The sequence below is a fragment of the Bactrocera dorsalis genome, chromosome 6 (genome assembly GCF_023373825.1).
Source record: "Bactrocera dorsalis isolate Fly_Bdor chromosome 6, ASM2337382v1, whole genome shotgun sequence".
In the NCBI taxonomy this organism is placed as follows: Eukaryota; Metazoa; Arthropoda; class Insecta; order Diptera; family Tephritidae; genus Bactrocera; species Bactrocera dorsalis.
In genome coordinates, this window is record NC_064308.1 from 36,244,755 (window position 1) to 36,265,727 (window position 20,973).

The following is a 20,973-nucleotide window of genomic DNA, read 5'->3' on the forward strand; positions in this document are numbered from 1 at the left end:
ACGCTCGCATGTCTTGTCCAGTCCGAAGTGACCTGCTTCATCATGACATGCTCTTACTATACGCCATTTGACGCCTCGTGGTACTACTAGTCTTTTGTTTCCGTTGACTTTGCGAAACAATCGTTGACCTTGCAATACGTAGTCATCTTTAATCTGACATTCGTTTGATGCTGATTTTCCGTTGAGAACTTCGATGATATCTTTGAGTGTTTCGTCTTGTCTTTGCACTGCTGATACCCAGTCGTTGTCCATATCGACCACTCGATATATTGACTCAGCAATTGTTGTCGGTTCTATCGGGGGAAGTGTTGGGCATCTACTTAACCCATCAGCCAGCATATTCTTCGCGCCTGCGCTGTGAATGCATTGGAAGTCAAACTCCTGTAGTCTGAGTCACCACCTTGCGATCCGTGGTAACAATGGCGTAGTTGCTTTAGTTACTGCTACAGCGTTGCAGTCGGTGATTACCTTAAAGCTATACCCAATTAAGTACATACGATATCGCTGCAGAGTTTCAAGTATTGCCAGAACTTCTAGCTCGTGGCTGGCATAGTTACGTTCTGCGTCGTTGCACTGCCTGCTAAAGTAAAACACAGGTCGCCACTCATTAGCGTTGTCGTTCTGCATTAGAATACCAGATAACCCCATGGAACTCGCATCCGTGTGTACCTCGTGTGGTTTCGTTGCTTCGTACATCGTCAGCACAGGTTTCGTAATTATAATCGATTTCAATTTCTCAAAAGCATCGTTCTCTTCTTTGTTCCAGATAAACGTTGCATTCTTTTTCAGCAGTGTCGTTAATGGATATGCTATGATGCTATATTCTTTGACAAATTTCCGGAAGTAGCCGGTTACTCCCAAAAATTGTCGCACTGATTTTATCGTTGTGGGTTTCGGAAACTCTTCGATCACCTTCGTTTTGTTTTCACCAGGACGTATGCCATCGGAATTTATGTCATGACCTAAAAACTGCACCTGCTGGGTCAAAAATGTACTCTTCGAGGGTCTAAGCGTCAGACCTGTTGCGTTTACAGCTTCAAGAAATTCTCGAAGTACGTCAATACCTTCGTCAACTGACTTCGTGGCTATGATGACCTCATCTACGTAGTTGACGACTTTGTCACGTTGTTTAAGCGTTTTAATTAAATTTACCATTACCTCCTGGAAAACCATTGGATCGTTCACTAGACCGAAAGGCATAACATTATGCTCAAATAGCCCTTCATGCGTCAAAAACGCAGTATACTTTTTCGATTCTTCGTTCATAGGTACTTGATAATAGCCGGAGGTCATGTCCAGCGTCGTAAAATATTTATTGCCAGCTAGACGTGAAAGCAGATTGGCATAACGTAGTTCTTCCTAACCGTGACCTCGTTCAATGTTCGAAAGTCGATGCACATTCGACTCTCACCCTTGGATTTTTTTACTAAAAGCACTGATGCGGCGTGTGGGAAATTGGTTGGACGGATTATATCATTGTCCAGCAGTTCCTTTAAAATTTTTGATAACGTTGGTCGTTGTGAAAAGGAAACCTGGTACCGTTTGCCCAAGATAGGATCTGATGTCGTTACATTTATGGTCATTTGTACGTCCTTGCATCTACCAAGTTGACTAATATCTTCTGCAAAACATTGTTTAAAAATTATTAAAAGATTCCTTGTCTTGCCTTTGTCTTCTTCCGTTAAGCAGCTAGATATATTTAAGTCCGCTTTCTCGTTTTCTTCTAGCCGTAGCACTCCGTTATCAATCACCATGTGATACCCGTTGTTTTTTAGAACGTCGCGACCTAATAAAATATCGTAGGGCAGCAACTCATCAGCAACAATATACAATGTCGCCTCGCGTTGGACTTTGTCAATAGTCACATTAACGTTGACTTGTTCAGTAACTTGCACCTTGGATCCGCCGAATCCTGTAAAGCATCTTTTAGCTTCCTTCGTCTGCATACCATCTGCTGCAGATGCGCGTATCAGCGAGCATATGCTGCCGGTGTCAATGAAAGCCTCCAGTCGCCTTCCTTCAAGCTCCACCATTTTTGTAACCGGAGGGGCTTCGTCGTGTTCGTCGTGGTCGCCAATCTTCGCAACAGATGCCTTTTTGTTGCAATTCTTCGCTTCATGACCTATTTTTGTACATATAGTACACTGTTGTTTCCGTTGAGGTTGCGGACACTTGGCTGCAATGTGCCCGTAATCATTACAATTGAAACATTTTATTTGTGTTGGCTTCGCATTTGCTTTCAATTCGGGTTTCGCTGTTTGCTGAGTTAACGCCGTTGGAGTCACCGATACGTTGCTGACTGTCGTTAAATTTTTGAGCGCCACGAATAGTTGACTACACGTCGCAAAATTCATTGGTGCCAATGTTTTAGTTAGCACACTATCGTTGAGTCCACCGATAATATGTGTGTTGATGGAAACATCGTCCACCGTACCTTGTCGACCTATCGTTAACATGGAGTAATAATACTCTAAATAGTCTTCGTTGGGTTTGCGTTTGCGCTTCATAAGCGCCTTATGCGTTTCAACTGCGTTGTGTGCTGACGGAAAGTCCGCAGTAAATGCGTGCACGAATTGTGACCAGGAACTGAAAACATCTTGTGCGTCCAGCCACTGTTTGGCCATGCCTTTCATTTTGTGCTGAACCGCGATCAAAACCATATCTTCCTTCCAGCCATAGCATTGTTGTAGTTGCTGAGTTCGATTTAGTGTGGGTCGAATTCAGGCATTACACCTATCATATCCTGAATTCTCATCTTTGGGCGTGATGCTGTTCGTAGATCATCAGCAGATTCCCAGGTCGCTAAGCTTGAATCTGGCCTAACACCATCATTGTTGTTTGACGCTTGTTGAATTTCATCGTTCGCTGGTATCGTGTCTGAGTTACGATTCATTGTACCAATAGCTGACGTTAAACTTGCCATCGCCTCTCTCAAGCTATTCAGTTGCACTCGTACATCATTTGTGGATACCGCACCATCGTCTTCAAGCTCCATCGGATCTATCTCATCAGCACCCAAAACTTCTTGCAGTTTGGCTACTTTAACTATTTTGGTACCCGTCGTTGGTAAATCGTTAGCCCTTAGTAGTGCATTCAGTTGAATGACCTTTAGCGTATTTAACTTTATCATGTTTGCAAAAGAAATATTTTATTAGTGGAAAACCAATATTCCTAAAACAATTTATTTCACCGTCCTTTTATTTAGAGCCTGCACTGTGATTTGTTTGCCTTTATTTCGTTGTTTTACTCTTGCTGTACGCTGCTTGGTACTGCTTCAAATTCGTTTTGCCAATTCCAATTGGAAGTTCTGCTTGCACACGAACCAACTAGCGTGTGTATGCGTTTTAAAATTTAAACGTTGACTCGTAGACGCAGAGAAGTTTAATTAGCGTGGTTTCGTATCTGCTCAGTCGAGACTGTTGTATGCAGCGCAGTCAGCTCCGTTTGTTGCACGCTTGCGCCTTCGTTGAATTGCCTTCTTTCTTTGCGTATCTATACAAACACGCTGTACGTTGAAACTCAGGTTGTTAATGCTTCACTATTGCACTGTTTTGCCGCAATACTTGGCTGCCGTGTTGAAACTTTTCTTTGCAGAGGCAAACGCGGCGTTTTTCCCAATACGTGCTCGTTTTGCGCTGTCCCTTTCCTTGGAGATTCTCGTCGTTTGTGTACTACACTCATACACTGCTTTTATTGTTTCTGCTTTGCAATTCGTTGTAATTGCTCGGTGTGTCTTTCCTAATAAGCAGCACTTACACTTGGCTGCGCCGTTAAGAATCTTCTCTTCAAATGACGACGCGCCGTCTTGCTATTACGTGCACGTTTGCGCTGCCGTTGATCGTTGAAGATTCTCGTCGTTCGTGTACTATACTTGTACACCCTTGCCACTGCGTCGACGTTTTATGTCGTTGTAGGCGTATGGATAAATAGATTCCACTTCAGAGATGTGAGGTATTGATCAAAATAAAACACCGTTTATTAACCGAGTATATTTATATTTAATTGTGAATATTAGAATGTTTAATTTAGTATATAATTCAAGAATATTAAACGCAAAGCTCCAAAAACCAAAGTTGCGCGTCTTACTTCCTCGCGTTCGCTCTCGATACTCTCTCCCAAGCATTCCTCGTCTTGCCACCTTAGTAGGCTTGCCATCTATCGTTGACACAACACTGAAGAAAGTTCCATGGGAATGGAGTGATCTCTGATGAACCGTCGCTGTCTAAGTAACTACGTTGTTGTCCTTTTAACATAACTGTCTTCAAAATATAAATCTACATAGGTTGTTAAACATTTTTATTCACCTTTTTAAAATCACCGTAAAATTTCAAAACACACAATATTCAATTTTAATACGTTAAATATGTCAATTTCGGATGAACTCGTGTGACATTTCTCAATCATTTTAGTATAGCAACAAAAAAGTTGAGCGAATGTGTTCATTCGCCAGTCACAATATGAACATGGCGAATTTTCGTCTAAAACATTCGACTCGCCAATGCATTCGCTTCGAAAGTGACAATACCAGCATCAATCTACATGATTTTAACTGTACCGTAAGCTCCGTTTTTACGACTGTTAAAGCATGACTTCCGATATCAGCCAATAGAGCAAGTAGTTGGAAATCTTTCTTAGAGGTGTTTATCAACCACGTAGTGAAAAAAACATTCGTATTTTATTCACCCTACTGTATATATACTTATTTATATTTTTTATACTCTTGCGGCATGTTGCTACTGAGTAGAATAGTTTTGTTCACCAAACAGTTGTTTTATCTTCTCAAACTGATCGAGACAGATCAGATATAAGGTTATAGATATGTATATATATGTACATATATAATAAGGATTTATAATATAAAAATGAATCGCAAAATGTGTTGGTACGCGTATAACTGAACAAGGCCTGGACCAATTTGGCCAATTCTTTTTTTTTTAATGTTCGTTGAAGGTTTACGGTGAGAAAAATTCTAATAATTCCCGGAAAAATCCTAAAAGCAGCCCTTTTCTTGAATGTTTGTTTGTTAGTAACGCTAAGGCTCGAGGACGGCTGCACCAATCTTGATGAAATTCAGAGGGTGTTCGTTGTGGATCGGGGAAGGTTTAGAAATAAAAAACCTTATACTTTTTATCAGGAAAAGTCGGAAAATTGGAAAATTCCAAAAAGTTAATTTTTCCATACAAATTTTGTTTTTTATTTCTTTGTTTTGTTTTTCAATATTTGAATTTGTAAATTATTTGAATCGTTCAATTTCGGTCGCTTTCTTTCCTTATTTCAGATATTTAAAAGAAAAATTATTGAAAATTATTCAGTGACAACTTTATATGTGTTTCACGCAAACTGATCAATAACAGGTTGAAATTTGTTACGAAGCCACGAAGAGTTCGCGCTAATATCGGCGCTCTTTTTGCCATCAACAGCTACGATGTTTAATGGGCTTATCTTGAAGCAAGGTATATGTGGTGCTGTTAGATGCTGGATGTACTCTATTGAGTGGCAAAAGAGGGGTTTGTCACACGCACACATTCTTCTTTGGTTGGTGGATGGTGGGTACATCAGATCAAATTGATGAAATCATTCAATAATGCGGCATTCCTTATGCAAAGAAAAATCCAGTATTATACGAAGTGATGAAAACCAATAACGTTCATGGACCTTATTTGAATTGCTATAGCACTAAACTACCGGCACTCACCTTTGATGATTTCGATGAAAAAAAAAAGGTTTTAAACGTTGGCACGGTTGGAAACAAGCGAGTGGGTATGCGCACGGACCGATATTAAAAGAAACTCGGCGCCGTCCGTCAGTCCTTTTTGTTCATTGTGTCCGGTGTTCTCGTGTGTGGTGTATATGATGTAGGTGTGTTGAGCGTGAGGTGTGGATGTGAATGTGGTACAGATGTTTGGAATATGATGTGTGGATGATGTAGATGGTGTAGTCGTGTTGAGTATGGTGGGTATGTGTGGGGTGTGTTATATTATATTAAGAGGGGGGTCAGTTGCTCATTTAGCCATCCCGGCCCCCCTAAACGACTGTTTAGCCTAAAAGGCGCTGCAGCTGTTGCAGCGTTGCTACAACGCTGCTTAGACCCGTTGCTCGACGAGATGGGGACCCCGGCTGTCGACGCCGCAATGATGTTCCGCTCCGCTGGGGTGCGGCACGAACTGAGGGTTGGAATCGGGGTATGCGGCCGCGATGGATGGGTGGCCGATTCACCTCGCGTGACGAGCTGCGGTGTAGCAGCATGTGGTGCGGTCGGTGGCACATTTGGCACAGCCCACGGGAATCACACTCTGTAGTTGCATGAGTGTGCGACAGGCAGTTTAGGCAATGCCCATGAGCCTGAGCAACTTGCTGCCGTTGCAAAGGCCGCATACCCCGAAATATTCCACAATGGTGGAGACGATGAGGGCGTCGACAGATGGGACACCTTATTCGACGGGTCTCCGAAGTCCTCGATGTAGTCGCTGATGGTCGGGTGCTACCACGAGGTGCGGGTGTAAGTACCGCTGCAGGCGCGGCTGCCGGTACAGGTGCCGGCGTTGTTGCCGGTACACTTGCCGGTGTTGTTGTGGCCACAGTACGGGGCGCGGGTGTAGGCCCGGTGCGTGGCGCATTGGTAGCTCGAGCGGTTGATGGGGTTGCGGCTGACGTATCTACCTCCATGGTGATCTGTGGTAAAGGAGATGGTTGATATGGACAATCATGCCACGATATGTGGTATGAATGGGTCGTCGTATTGATCGACCATTTTTCGTTAGTTTTCATTGTTGTCTTTGACGGTTTGTTATTTTTGACGGTCGATATTGGCGTATTTCTCGTATTACTGTTAAATTTTGTGATTTTATTATATCGCGATATTATCGGTTTGGTTTTTTCGTTTTTCCGATTCGCGGTCGTCGGTAGTCGGTAAAAAGCACAGCTTCACGAGCGGTCTGGTTAATGTTCCGTTTTGCGTACGGAGATCCACGACCCGGATGTGACCGTCGGAGCCATAATGAAGCTTTTCAATGCGGCCAAGCCGCCACTCGGTTGGGGGTAGACAATCATCGTGGATGAGGACACAGTCTCCAAGTTGAGGCGCCTGTTCAGGAGACTTCCAGCGGTATCTTTTGTGGAGATCCTTTATATATTCGTCCTTCCATCGGCGGCTGAAACCATGATGGAGAATTTTAATTCGTTCCCATCGATTTAATAGGGATAGCGACTCCACGCCTGGCTCAGGAATGGCCAGGATGGGTGCTCCTTTTAGAAAATGCCCTGGAGTTAAGGCGGTGAAATCGGAGGGGTCTTGCGATAGTACTGTAAGTGGCCGTGAATTAAGAACGGCTTCAATTCGATTTAATAACGTCGTGAACTCTTCGTAATTGAATTTATAATTTCCAGCTACCCGTTTGAAATGGGATTTGAAGCTTTTCACAGCTGATTCCCATAAACCGCCCATATGAGGAGCGCTTGGGGGTATAAATTGCCAGTTGATACCTTGAGGGGCGTACTTTTGTACGATGTCGGGTGACACTTGTTTTAGGAAATCCACAAATTGCTTTTCGGTGGCTCGTTGAGCTCCAATGAACGTTTTGCCATTGTCGCTCATGATCTTTGATGGGTAGCCACGTCGAGCGACGAAGCGAGCAAATGCCACGAGAAAAGCATCCGTCGTCAGATTACTACATAGCTCAAGATGTACTGCCTTTATCGTGAAACATACAAAGACAGCCACATAGCCTTTCATGAGAGTGGGAGACCTTAACATGGATGCCTTTACTTGGAAAGGCCCAGCAAAATCAACACCTGTTGTGGTGAAAGGCAGAGCGAAATTGCAGCGTTCCGGTGGAAGTGCTGCCATAATCTGCGTTCGCATCTTCTGTTTGTGCATAGTGCAAATCTTGCATGTGAAGATGCACTTCTTGATTTGCGGCTTAAGACGGGGGATATAATACTCCTGGCGTACCATCTGTTGCATGAGACGATGTTCGGCGTGTAGCATTAAGATGTGGATGTAGTGGAGGAACAGTGTGGCAAATGGTGACCTCTCTGGGATTATTATGGGATGGCGTTCGTTATATGTTAGGCTCGAATTAGCAAGCCGACCATTGGCACGAAGCAGACCTTTCGTGTCCAGAAATGGGTTGAGGACTAAGAGTGAGCTCTTTTTGTCAATCGGCTTCGATTCTCTTAGTAGTGATATATCGCGGCTGAAATAGCGCGTTTGTGTATATGTTATTAGTGCGACCTTTGCCTTTTGTAACTCTAGGTGCGTCACTGTGTTGCATGGGAAATTATGTGATCCCTTAACTTTGCTTTTGAGTTGTTCTATGAATTTGAACATATAAGCGACTACTCTGAGCGCTTTTGGAAACGAGGAAAATCGTTCAAGGATGTCGGCATCATCCAATAATGTGTGAAAGGTGGCGATTTTTCGACCTTCTGGGGCGATAATGTTGCGCATGGGGGATTGTGGCCAAGAATCAGCAGATTCTATCAACCATCGGGGGCCATTCCACCAGAGGGTGGTAGTGGCAAGGTGCAGTGGCTTGCACCTTCTTGTTCCTAGATCGGCAGGATTGTCAGCACTGGCTACGTGACGCCAAGTGGCTGATCCCACTAGGTCAAGAATTTGAGACGTTCGGTTAGAAATATACGTCTTCCATGCATGTGGTGGTTTTTCCAACCAGGCTAGTACAATTTCTGAATCGGACCACATATATAGTTTGCATTTTGTCATATTTAAATGCATTTGCATCATGGCTACTAATTTTGAAAGTAGTAGTGCGCCACATAACTCAAGTCGTGGGAGACTTATAGTTTTTAAAGGTGCCACCTTTGCTTTTGCTACTAATAAGTGGCTTGTGGTCGTGGTATCACTTTGCGTGCGCACATAGATAGTAGCGCAGTATGCCTTTTCTGAGGCGTCACAAAAGCCATGTAATTCGACTTTGTGTTCGGGGGAATAGTTTACCCATCGTGGAATTTGTATCTGAGAAATGTCATTCAGATTTTTTGCGAACTGGGACCATTTTTCTAAGCGAAGAGGTTTCACTTGTTCGTCCCAGTCGGTTCCATCTAGCCATAATTCTTGTATTAAGATTTTCGCTTGGATCATAATTGGCGAAAGCCATCCTGCGGGGTCGAAAAGTTTTGCCACCGAGGATAAAATCTGTCTTTTCGTTATGGCTGATAATGCGGCTATGGACTCTGTCGTGTATGAGAACTGGTCCGATATCGCATTCCATTGGATGCCTAGTGTTTTTGTTGTACTTTCCTTTTCGAAAATAAGGAAATTAGTGTCCAACAAATTTTCTTTTGGTATATTTTTTAATATACTTGGGTGATTCGCCGTAATCTTTTTTAATGGAAACCCTGCGGATGTGAGGGCTTGGATTACTTGTGATAATGATTCGTATGCTTGTGGAAGACTGTGACTTCCAGACAGAATATCGTCTACATACGTTTGTGTTTTTAACACCTGGGTCGCCAGAGGAAATTCTGACTTGGTGTTTTCTGCCAATTCGTGGAGCGTTCGAATGGCTAAATATGGGGCACAGTTTACGCCAAAGGTAACTGTTTTTAATTTAAAGTCGCGTAAAGGACTGGTGGGGGATCTTCGGAACATAATACGTTGAAAATCTTGGTCGTCGTTATGTACGCCTATTTGCCGATACATTTTTTCAACGTCCCCATTGAATACGTATTTGTATATACGCCAGTTTAGAATAAGAAGCATTAAATCAGGTTGGAGCGTGGGTCCCGTAAACAGGATATCGTTTAGGGAATTCCCCGAGCTAGTGGATCTCGAGGCGTTGAAAACAACTCTTACTTTAGTTGTTTTTTTATCTGGCTTCACTACTGCATGATGTGGCAAGTAAAAGGAGTAGTATTTGCCATTGACGATTTTCTCCCCTGGGTTTACTTCCTCCATATGATCTAAATGGAGGTATTCTTCAAACACACCATCATATTCAGATTTGAGTTCGCCTTTTTTAAGTAGGTTCCTTTCCATACTTAGAAACTGCTGTATTGCAGAGGTGCGAGAGTGACCTAAGGCGAGTGTGTTAGGAAATTGTTGCTTAAGTGGTAGTCGTACGACGTACCGACCATTTTCTGATCTAGTAGTTGTGGCTTTGTAAAAATTCTCACAATACTGATCTTCAGGGGTTGTGGCTGATATGGGGGGGAGTTCTTCTAGTTCCCAAAATTTTCTCAATTGTGAATTGAGGTATTCATTTGAGACTTCCTCAACTTGAGTTGTTAATGTTGTAACTGGTTCCGCAACTAGTCCGCTTAGGACCCATCCGAAAATGGTATTTTGCGCCAGAAGTGTTTTGGTAATTTTCTCAATACCTTCGAGAATAATTTGTGGTATGAGATCGCTGCCTAATAGTAGATCTATTTGAGCGGGGGTGTTGCAGTTGGGGTCTGCTAGCTTTAGGTGTGAAACCTTTTGCCAATGTTGGCTATTTATGTGATAGCTAGGTAACATATTGGTTAATTGCGGTAAGACAATAGCTTCTGCTTGTATGCGCTTATCCGCTTTGGGGGAAAAGAGGGTAATGGGGCAGATTTTATTTGAGTTTTGAACAACTCTTCCGCCCATTCCCGTGATTTCAAAGTTGGCCAGTTTTGTTGGTAACTGTAGCCTGTTTTGTGCCCTAGACGCTATAAAGGATCGTTGTGATCCTTGGTCTATTAAGGCTCGAAGTTTAAACAGTTCTCCTCGGTGCTCGATGGAGACAACTGCTGTGGGTAAAAGTACCCTACTGTGATTTTCGCTATGTAGCGATTGGGTTTTTAACGCCTTTGAGCAGCATGGTGCTTCTTGGCAGTTTTCTGAATTTGTTGTGGCAACTAATCCTGTTGCTCGTTTAACGTTTGCATTGTTTGGGGGTGAGCTGGAAAAATTTGTTATATGTAACATAGAATGATGTCTTTTATGGCAATAAACGCAATTAAATTTGCTATCGCAATCTTTAAGCGTATGCGCATGTGACATACAGTTGGTACATAATTTTTTCGATCTTACGAAATTGTTTCGATCGCTAACATTAATTTTTTTGAATTTTTCGCATAATTTTAATTTGTGACCTCCTCTGCACAGTTCGCATGACGTTTGTTTATATTGTTCGGAAGAGAACGATTGATTTTTGAAAAAGTTTCTATTTGAATTATTGTGGCCACTTGCTTGGGGTCTATTGAAGCTTCTATTGAGGTCGTTTTGAACGTTTTTCGTTCTTACTAGTTTTTTATCTACCCTTTCTGCAATTTCGTATTGGGTAGTAAGAAATTCTTTCATTTGCTGCCACGTTGGGCACTTTCTTCGAGATGAGATTTTTCTGGTAATGCAGCTGTGCATATATTTACCAGAATGGGGTCCCAATTATCTGTGGGAATATTCTGTGTTGATAACACAGACAAACAATTTGAAACCGTGGATTGAAGCTTTATGAATTCTTCACTGGTTTCTTTCTGAATTTTTGGTAAATTCATTAGTATCGTCACTTGTTTGTCGACCAATATTCTCTCGTTTTCGTAACGTGCTTTAAGAGCTTCCCAAGCAAAATTGAAATTTTCGTCATTGAGAGCGAACTGTTTGACTATTACGCCTGCCTGACCTTTGGTTTTGTATCTGAGGTGATACAACTTCTGTGCTTGTGATAATTTAGGATGGTTTATGTACACAGCTGTAAACATGTCCCGGAAGGACGGCCACTGTTCATAACCACCATGAAATATATCTGTGTCGCATACTGGCACTTTAAGGTGAATGCCTGAACTTGCCTCTTGGGCTTGTCTTTGTGGCAGCTCTACTCTCGGTTGTGGAGTAGGTGCAATTGCTCTTAAAAGCTTTAGTTGATCAGAAATCATTGCCTTTGTGTCTTCGAACTGGTCTAGGCAGTGTTCATACTTGGTGTATGCCGAGGATTTAAAATTTTCCGGTAGATCTGAGTCGTCAGATTCTACGATTGCGTCATATGCCGCTTGGAGACGTGTCCAGAAATTGTCTAAATTATCTTTTTTGATTTCTAAGACCGATTCAGAATTGTCTTGAATCGGTGAAGATGAAAATCGAGTGCAGTATCGTATCAAACTGTCACTCTCAGCAATGAATTTTGTATAAGAAATATCTTTACCCCTCTTTAGTTTTGTAGCACCTTGCTTTGAGCGTGTAGCTTCAGCTGGTGTACACGGACTTTTTTCGTCTGAAATCATTTTTGGGATTTTTAGCAACTGAGTTGTTTTGGATTCCTTTGAGTCTGAGCTCATTTAAAAGATGTATAGAATAAATTAAAACGTCTTAGTGAAAACTAGACTTGTAGCTGATTTGAAAAAGTTTTGTATATAAGATTGTTCAATAGAAGAAAATCAATAAAACCAATGGCTTTTGGATACCGAGATTTCGAAAAATAATTTCGTTTATATATGTATTTATATATGTATATGAGTAGACGTGAACTCTTAAATAAATAAGAGTTTTGAACGAACTTAATATGATAAGACGCTTTTCGTATTTTATAGTGCTTATAACCGCGAACTCTTTTAAGTTAATAAGAGTTTTGCAAATTAAGTAAAATATTACGCGTATACTGAATATCGCTTTAATTTGGTTTAATTATCTATTGTTGACCGGAAATTATTATAAGTATTTTATTTTTCCGTGTATATTTCGTTTATATATGTTTTATGTCCAGATGTCCTATAGGGTATACCTATAGGTGGATATTTTATTATGTGCTAATGAGCGCTCGTATTAGAGATCACTGCACTTTGTACATATGCATGTATGTACATATGTATTACGCTTTGTTTTTTACACAATCCTGCTTGTTTTTGTTGATCAAAAATCAAGGGGTATTGTGAGAATATGCCAATGTGGACTTTGAATATATGTTATACGCAATCCTGCTTGGTTTTGTTAGCCAAAATCCAAGGGGTATCGCGGAGCATATGCCAATGTGGACTTTGAAGCAATTAGCGTATATACATACGTGACAATACACTTTTGTACAAATTTTAGATTTTACAAAAAATGCTTTTTTGTTATATGTATTTATTGTTATTTAATTTGTACCCAATTTCGATTGGATATTTTTTCTCAGTATATTGAATTTATTTATATGCGCCAGTATGTGCATATATATGTACGCATGTATATATAGTTATAAGTATATTTTCCTACGAAGAAACCACGAAAAGAGAATTAACCGACCGCCGGTAATTCTCTCAAGCTCACTCGTTTTTATGTATATATGTATATATTTTTATATTTGCGCCGTATATACATGTGTGTGTATATGTTCGCCGTGTTAATAAGCCGCGAAGAGAGAATTCAATAATCTTTTAATTTGAGATATAGGTATGTATGTATATGTATTTGAAAAATATTGATGTGAATATTATTAAGCATATGTATCAAGTTGGTTAGAATAATAAGTGAGCAAGTTACGCTCTTTGGAATGAATGTGTAGAAATATATAGAAATATATAGAAATATATGTAACATATATGTATGTATGTATGTATGTTATCTCCAATTTTATTTGCGCATATGTTTTTTTTTTTTTCTTTTTCTTATGATTGCCGCAGCTTGTTATAACACACCGGTAAGCATTTACCGGCAATCAATAATCCGCTATATACGTTACCGAACTGCTTTGTTTGCGGTTTCTACCCGAAAATAAACCGGATACCGAACAGTTTGGTAACGGGTTTTGTTTGACCGCAATTTTGGTCAGACCGTGATTTAGAAAATTTTTTTTTTTTGTTTGAATATTAAACATACATTTATGTATAAAAAGTATAAAACTACAATACTGTTGGAAAACGATACCACTCACTTTTATTTCCGCCAGGGGCTTTTTGGGGATAATACTTGTAAGTGTGTATGTGTGTATGTATTGCGTGTGCCTTTTTGTGATGGTTTGTGCCTGTTTTTCTCCTCCCCAAGTCCGTTTGCTGCCGGTGTTGTGGTTGTGGCTCCAGATTCCAATTATGTCTCACTTTGTTGTTACTGCGCTCTGCTTCTTTGCTTTTTTTTTGTTTTCGTTTGTGCACAACTTTGTCACCTCACTTTTCTCTCGGTTTTTTGTTTTTTTTTTTTTTGTTTCACCATACATACATATATGTATGTATATTATATGTGCGCATGTTTTTTATGCTTATCACTTTTAGTCACCTCACTTTTATTTTGTACCACTTCACTTTGTACGTCTTGACAAATTTTGCACGGTAAAAAATTTTGTTTTTGTTTTTTGCGGAGGTTTTATCCTACCGGTACTTTTTTATTTTATTATCCAACGGATCTGTTTCTCACTTTGTTGCCACCGGTGTTTAAATAAAAATTTTGTTTTCACAGGTTTTTTTTTTACGAAGACCAAATGCTTCACCTTTTGGTTTTTGGTTTTTTTTTCTTAAATCACAATTATGTGCACATATAATGTTCTGTTCTTGTTTTTTTTTTTTTTATTTTAGATGTATGTATATTTTTTATTCACTTCACTTCACTTAGATGTATGTATATTTTTTATTCACTTCACTTTTTTTTTTTTTTTGATATTATTTATTATTTGCCGCGTCGCGTCACCGTGATTAATTTTTTATTTATTTATTTATTTTTTATTATTATTTTTTATTATTATTTTTTTTTCCTTTTTTTTTTTTTTTTTTTTTTTTTTTGTTTTTTTTTTTTAATTGACTTTATCACTGGTGCCGTCCGGTACGGCTCGAAGGACCATATTTGAATTGCTATAGCACTAAACTACCGGCACTCACCTTTGATGATTTCGATGAAAAAAAAAGGTTTTAAACGTTGGCACGGTTGGAAACAAGCGAGTGGGTATGCGCACGGACCGATATTAAAAGAAACTCGGCGCCGTCCGTCAGTCCTTTTTGTTCATTGTGTCCGGTGTTCTCGTGTGTGGTGTATATGATGTAGGTGTGTTGAGCGTGAGGTGTGGATGTGAATGTGGTACAGATGTTTGGAATATGATGTGTGGATGATGTAGATGGTGTAGTCGTGTTGAGTATGGTGGGTATGTGTGGGGTGTGTTATATTATATTAAGAGGGGGGTCAGTTGCTCATTTAGCCAGACCTTGCGGACACCAAAACCCCACTTTATATTTGAAAGTCTGTCAAAAAATGCACGAAACAGTATCCACGCACCTTTTTTTCGGAAACACAAACTAGAAATCCATCATTTCACTCTATCGGCGTTTAGCATTTAGCATTCAATTTAGAGGCGTGAGTATCGAAGTTGACAACACATGGATCTTACCATATTCGCCACTGTTGTCTAATTCACATTCATTCATGTCAATGTTGAGTATAGCAGTTTGGTGTAATCGATAAAATACGTTTGTAAGTACGTCACCAAAGGAAGCAACATGGCGATTATTGGTCTTGAACGATACGGTCGATATGTGAACTGCAATAGAGCGCTTTGTAGGATATTTAGTTTTGCAATTCATGAAAATTTTCCGACTGTTGTGCGTCTCGCAGTTCATTTGGAGAATGGCCAAAGAGTGTATTTCATCCCAGAGAATACAGTATAGCCAGTGGAAACATCGCCAGCAACAAAATTAACATTGACGAGTTTTTTCTTAACTTTCGTCAGTGATGTGTTTGTGAGAACATTGCTCTATTCGAAAATATCTTGATATTGTACATGGAATGCATCGTCGAATAGTTACGCAGAAGCAAGGCCAACCAGTAGATTGACATCCAGGTGTCTTATCAACTAATTCCTTAAGACGAATTTACGCAATCCACCCGAAAAACGACAATTGTTTCTACCTTCGGTTGCTATTGATTAATGTACGCGGTTCAACTTTATTGGAGTCATTGCTTACTGTGAATGGTATATGGGAATATGTGCAAGTTTTGGAGAAGTAAGCCAGCAATTACAAATGCTGGAACACGCTAATCACTGGAATGAAAATGAAGTTCGCATACTTTTCGATATAAACCTCGACATTGTCAAAGACATTTTACATCGTCTTCGCTAAAAATGGGAAATGGTTCAATTTCGGTTGATACTTCCGGTGGTTCGATATCAATTCCATCTTCCCTTTATCAATTCACGAAGAATGAGCTCATCACAAATGTTCGGACATTGGCCAAATTATCATAACTACGATTCGTTAAGTGCACGCACAATGTTAGCTGCCAAAAATACCGATGTTGTTGAATTCAACTGGAAGTTTCAAAGTCAAGTTCCAGGAGACTTGCGCTCATACAAATCGATCGATCGTCTTGACTATGAAGACGACGCCGTGAATTATCCAGTGGTATTACTGGAGGATGGAGTCATGTGTAGAAGTTCACGCAATTGAGGAAAGTTCTCTGATCGCCATTCACTTGGGAGTGGCCAGAAACGATTCTTTTACATATGACTCAAGCAGCTCACGACTTCCGGTCTTTGACCAAGTATCCTCTGGGTAGCCTAAGAACATCCGTTTGAAGGCGAGCTAAAGTGAGAACGCGAAATATCCCCTACTTAGGGTTGTGCGCTGGGTTTGGGACCCGCCACGTAAAAAAACACCCCACATGAAAAAGCAAACACAGCCTCGGATGAGAGACCTCCCTTTTGATGACGACCATGGCAAACGAAATAAGGACTACGAATTGAGGGCATGCACCTGGAATGTGCCGCTGCTCAGCTGGTTGATGTCCTCGTGAAAATAAAGGTAGAAAGTGGACTGAAAAAGAAAGAGGCCGAAATGCGTGAGTACGAAGAGCTTGATAAGCTGGTCGACAGGGGTAATGCTCGAAAATTCTACGAAAAGATGCGGCGGCTTACAGAAGGTTCCAAGACCGGAGCATACTCTTGTAGAACCCCCCAAAGTGATCTAGTCACCGATGCCCAAAGCATGCTTAAATTATGGAGGGAACACTTCTCCAGCCTGCTGAATGGCAGTGTACGCATAACACCAGGAGAAGGCAAACCCGATACCCCAATCGATCACGATGGAGCAGACGTTCCATTGCCCGACCATGAAGAAGTTCGAATAGCAATTGCCCGCCTGAAAAACAACAAAGCGGCAGGGGCCGATGGATTGCCGGCCGAGCTATTCAAACATGGCGGCGAAGAGCTGATAAGGTGCATGCATCAGCTTCTTTGCAAAATATGGTCGGATGAAAGCATGCCCAACGATTGGAATTTAAGTGTGCTATGCCCAATCCATACAAAAGGAGACCCCACAATCTGCGCCAATTACTGTGGGATAAGCCTCCTCAACATCGCGTACAAGGTTCTATCGAGCGTATTATGTGAAAGATTAAAGCCCACCGTCAACAAACTGATTGGACCTTATCAGTGTGGCTTCAGACCTGGTAAATCAACAACCGACCAGATATTCACCATGCGCCAAATCTTGGAAAAGACTCGTGAAAGGAGAATCGACACTGACCACCTATTCGTCGATTTTAAAGCTGCTTTCGACAGCACGAAAAGGAGCTGCCTTTATGCCGCGATGTCTGAATTTGGTATCCCCGCAAAATTAATACGGCTGTGTAAACTGACGTTGAGCAACACGAAAAGCTCCGTCCGGATCGGGAAGGACCTCTCCGAGCCGTTCGATACCAAACGAGGTTTCAGACAAGGCGACTCCCTATCATGCGACTTCTTCAATCTGCTGCTGGAGAAAATTATTCGAGCTGCAGAACTTAATCGAGCAGGTACAATCTTTTATAAGAGTATACAGCTGCTGGCGTATGCCGATGATATTGATATCATCGGAATCAGTATTAACACCACCAACAATGTCAGCCTGGAAATCCAACGCAGGATTACTCTTGCCAACAGGTGCTACTTCGGACTGAGTAGGCAATTGAAAAGTAAAGTCCTCTCTCGACGAACAAAAGCCAAACTCTATAAGTCACTCATAATTCCCGTCCTGCTATATGGTGCAGAGACGTTTCGAGAGAAAAGTTCTGCGAAAGATTTATGGCCCTTTGCGCGTTGGTCAAGGCGAATATCGCATTCGATGGAAAGATGAGCTGTACGAGATATACGACGATATTGACATAGTTCAGCGTGTTCACATGAGCTATGAGCGTTCTGCAGCATCCCACATCACATCACCACACATCACATCATATCACGTCACAACACCTCATCACACAACAGCTCACAGCATACCCCAATACACACAAACGCATCAAACACCCATCATTACTACAACACTGCAACACAACAACCATACGATCATCAACGAGACGACTCGTAATGTTAGCCAATATTCACCACCCAAACTATCAAAAGGGGTTGACCTGACCGGGATTGTCTTCTTACCGTTTCATCCGTGAAGAAAGAGAGTCGTCCGCGAATTTAAGTTGTATCAGCATTCTTTTTGCATTTTTTCACTTGTGCTACCGCAAAAATCACCGCAATCTCCGTTTTAATAAACCGCCATGTGACGGGAGTGACGTGACACAGCAAGTTCGCCAACCGTGCACCACCGTGGGTTTCGCGAAAAACCCAAACAAAATATACATATATTTATACATATTTATATTATGTAACTTTACCTAATAAACCTTTTATAAAGTGTGTGGAAATCAGTGTGTTTTATTTCCCACCTCAGAATTATACTGCAACACGTAAGTATACTAGTGGCATACGTGAACAAATGGTCCTTCGAGCCTTTCAGAAAGGCACCTAAGCAAAATATAAAACAAAAAATTTTAAAAACTTCCTGGTGAAAGTGCGCAAGTGCAGTGAAGCTCAAAATTCAGAAAATAAAATATAACAAAACATTTAAGTGAACATAATATCACAAAGTTAAAGTGAACAAACACATACATATGTTACAGTGAAGAAAAAAAAAAGGAAACATCTCAGAATCACGGAAAACAGAAAGTAACGTGAAAATATACCTTAGTAAAGAAATTATATGTGCATACATATTTTATGTTGCTACTTTTTTTTCTGTAACTGTACACTTGTTTTTATAGTAGATTGTTGGTGTTATATACAGTTAGTATTTACTGTTAATCGAATGCTTCTTTTTATTTCACTCGTAGTACACGTTTGTTATTATGTCTTTCGAATTCAGTAGAAAATAAAGGGTGATTTTTTAAGAGCTTGATAACTTTTTTTTTAAAAAAAAAACGCATAAAATTTGCAAAATCTCATCGGTTCTTTATTTGAAACGTTAGATTGGTTCATGACATTTACTTTTTGAAGATAATTTCATTTAAATGTTGACCGCGGCTGCGTCTTAGGTGGTCCATTCGGAAAGTCCAATTTTGGGCAACTTTTTCGAGCATTTCGGCCGGAATAGCCCGAATTTCTTCGGAAATGTTGTCTTCCAAAGCTGGAATAGTTGCTGGCTTATTTCTGTAGACTTTAGACTTGACGTAGCCCCACAAAAAATAGTCTAAAGGCGTTAAATCGCATGATCTTGGTGGCCAACTTACGGGTCCATTTCTTGAGATGAATTGTTGTCCGAAGTTTTCCCTCAAAATGGCCATAGAATCGCGAGCTGTGTGGCATGTAGCGCCATCTTGTTGAAACCACATGTCAACCAAGTTCAGTTCTTCCATTTTTGGCAACAAAAAGTTTGTTAGCATCGAACGATAGCGATCGCCATTCACCGTAACGTTGCGTCCAACAGCATCTTTGAAAAAATACGGTCCAATGATTCCACCAGCGTACAAACCACACCAAACAGTGCATTTTTCGGGATGCATGGGCAGTTCTTGAACGGCTTCTGGTTGCTCTTCACCCCAAATGCGGCAATTTTGCTTATTTACGTAGCCATTCAACCAGAAATGAGCCTCATCGCTGAACAAAATTTGTCCGAAAAAAAAAAAAAAAACCGAACACTGATTTTGGTAATAAAATTCAATGATTTGCAAGCGTTGCTCGTTAGTAAGTCTATTCATGATGAAATGTCAAAGCATACTGAGCATCTTTCTCTTTGACACCATGTCTGAAATCCCACGTGATCTGTCAAATACTAATGCATGAAAATCCTAACCTCAAAAAAATCACCCGTTATTTATATGTGCGCGAGAGCATTAAGGCCTAACTACAACATGCATAAGCTGCCGTATGTTACTGTCAAAAAATGAACGAAAAGCCTGTCAAATGCATAACGAATGGAGAGTAGACTTTTGAATGACTATAATGTGCTTACATGCATAAGAAGAAAGTGTCAAAAAACAACTTGTGTTTTGGTTTTGTTTAGTTTGCATTTTGAAAAAATGAACAGAAAATTAAAATATTTAAAAACAATTAAAATGCTTTCTTCTGTTTTAGAAGGAATAAAAATATTGACAGAAATTAGTGAAATTACAAAAAAAAGAGTTCGGTCGTGTTCAGTCAGGGAAATAAACAGAAAAAGGAAGAAGGAAGGTTTTTTTGTACGATTCCTGCAAATAAAGAGGATTGACCACAATGATTTCTTTATATACACGCGAATGACGCCACAAGTATATGGACTTTTGCTTACTCTTGTTGAGCCCTTTTTAAAAAAGAATTCGTTGAGGGAGCCTGTGCAACCGGAATGTCGATTAGCTTTGACATTACAGTAAGTTTGTTCATTTTAATATATTTTTATTATGTCTTATTCTTTTTTCTTTTTCTTAAAGATATTTATCACAAGGAACTTCGTTTCAATCGTTAGCATGGTCATTTCAACTGGGGAAGGAAACGGTTAGGCGCATTATTCTGGAGACAGCTGAAGTCCTTTGGACAAAGTTAGGCGCTGTGTATGTATCTGAGCCTAATGAAGAAGATTTCAAGCAAATTTCTCAAGACTTCTGGGAACTGTGGAATATGCCCAACTGTGTTGGAGCTATTGATGGGAAGCATATCGCTATTCGATGCCCACTTAAAAGCGGTAGTCAATTTTTCTGCTACAAAAAATTTTTTTCTATTGTGTTGTTAGCAGTATGTGATGCACGATATCGGTTTACCTATATAGATATTGGCGCATATGGAAGTCAGAGTGATGGTGGTGAGGACTTTTATA

At 40.5% G+C, this 20,973-nt stretch overlaps 1 protein-coding gene across 1 annotated transcript in view; it reads left to right on the plus strand.

Moving 5' to 3' along the window:
- The first annotated feature begins 20,001 nt into the window (after window positions 1-20,001).
- LOC125779336 (uncharacterized) overlaps window positions 20,002-20,973 on the plus strand; it is a 331,687-nt gene continuing 330,715 nt past the window's right edge. The window contains exons 1-2 of the mRNA XM_049460629.1: window positions 20,002-20,529; window positions 20,591-20,958. Of these exons, the coding sequence (XP_049316586.1) occupies window positions 20,099-20,529; window positions 20,591-20,958 (799 nt within the window). The 5' untranslated portion in view covers window positions 20,002-20,098. The remainder of the gene's footprint in view (window positions 20,530-20,590; window positions 20,959-20,973) is intronic.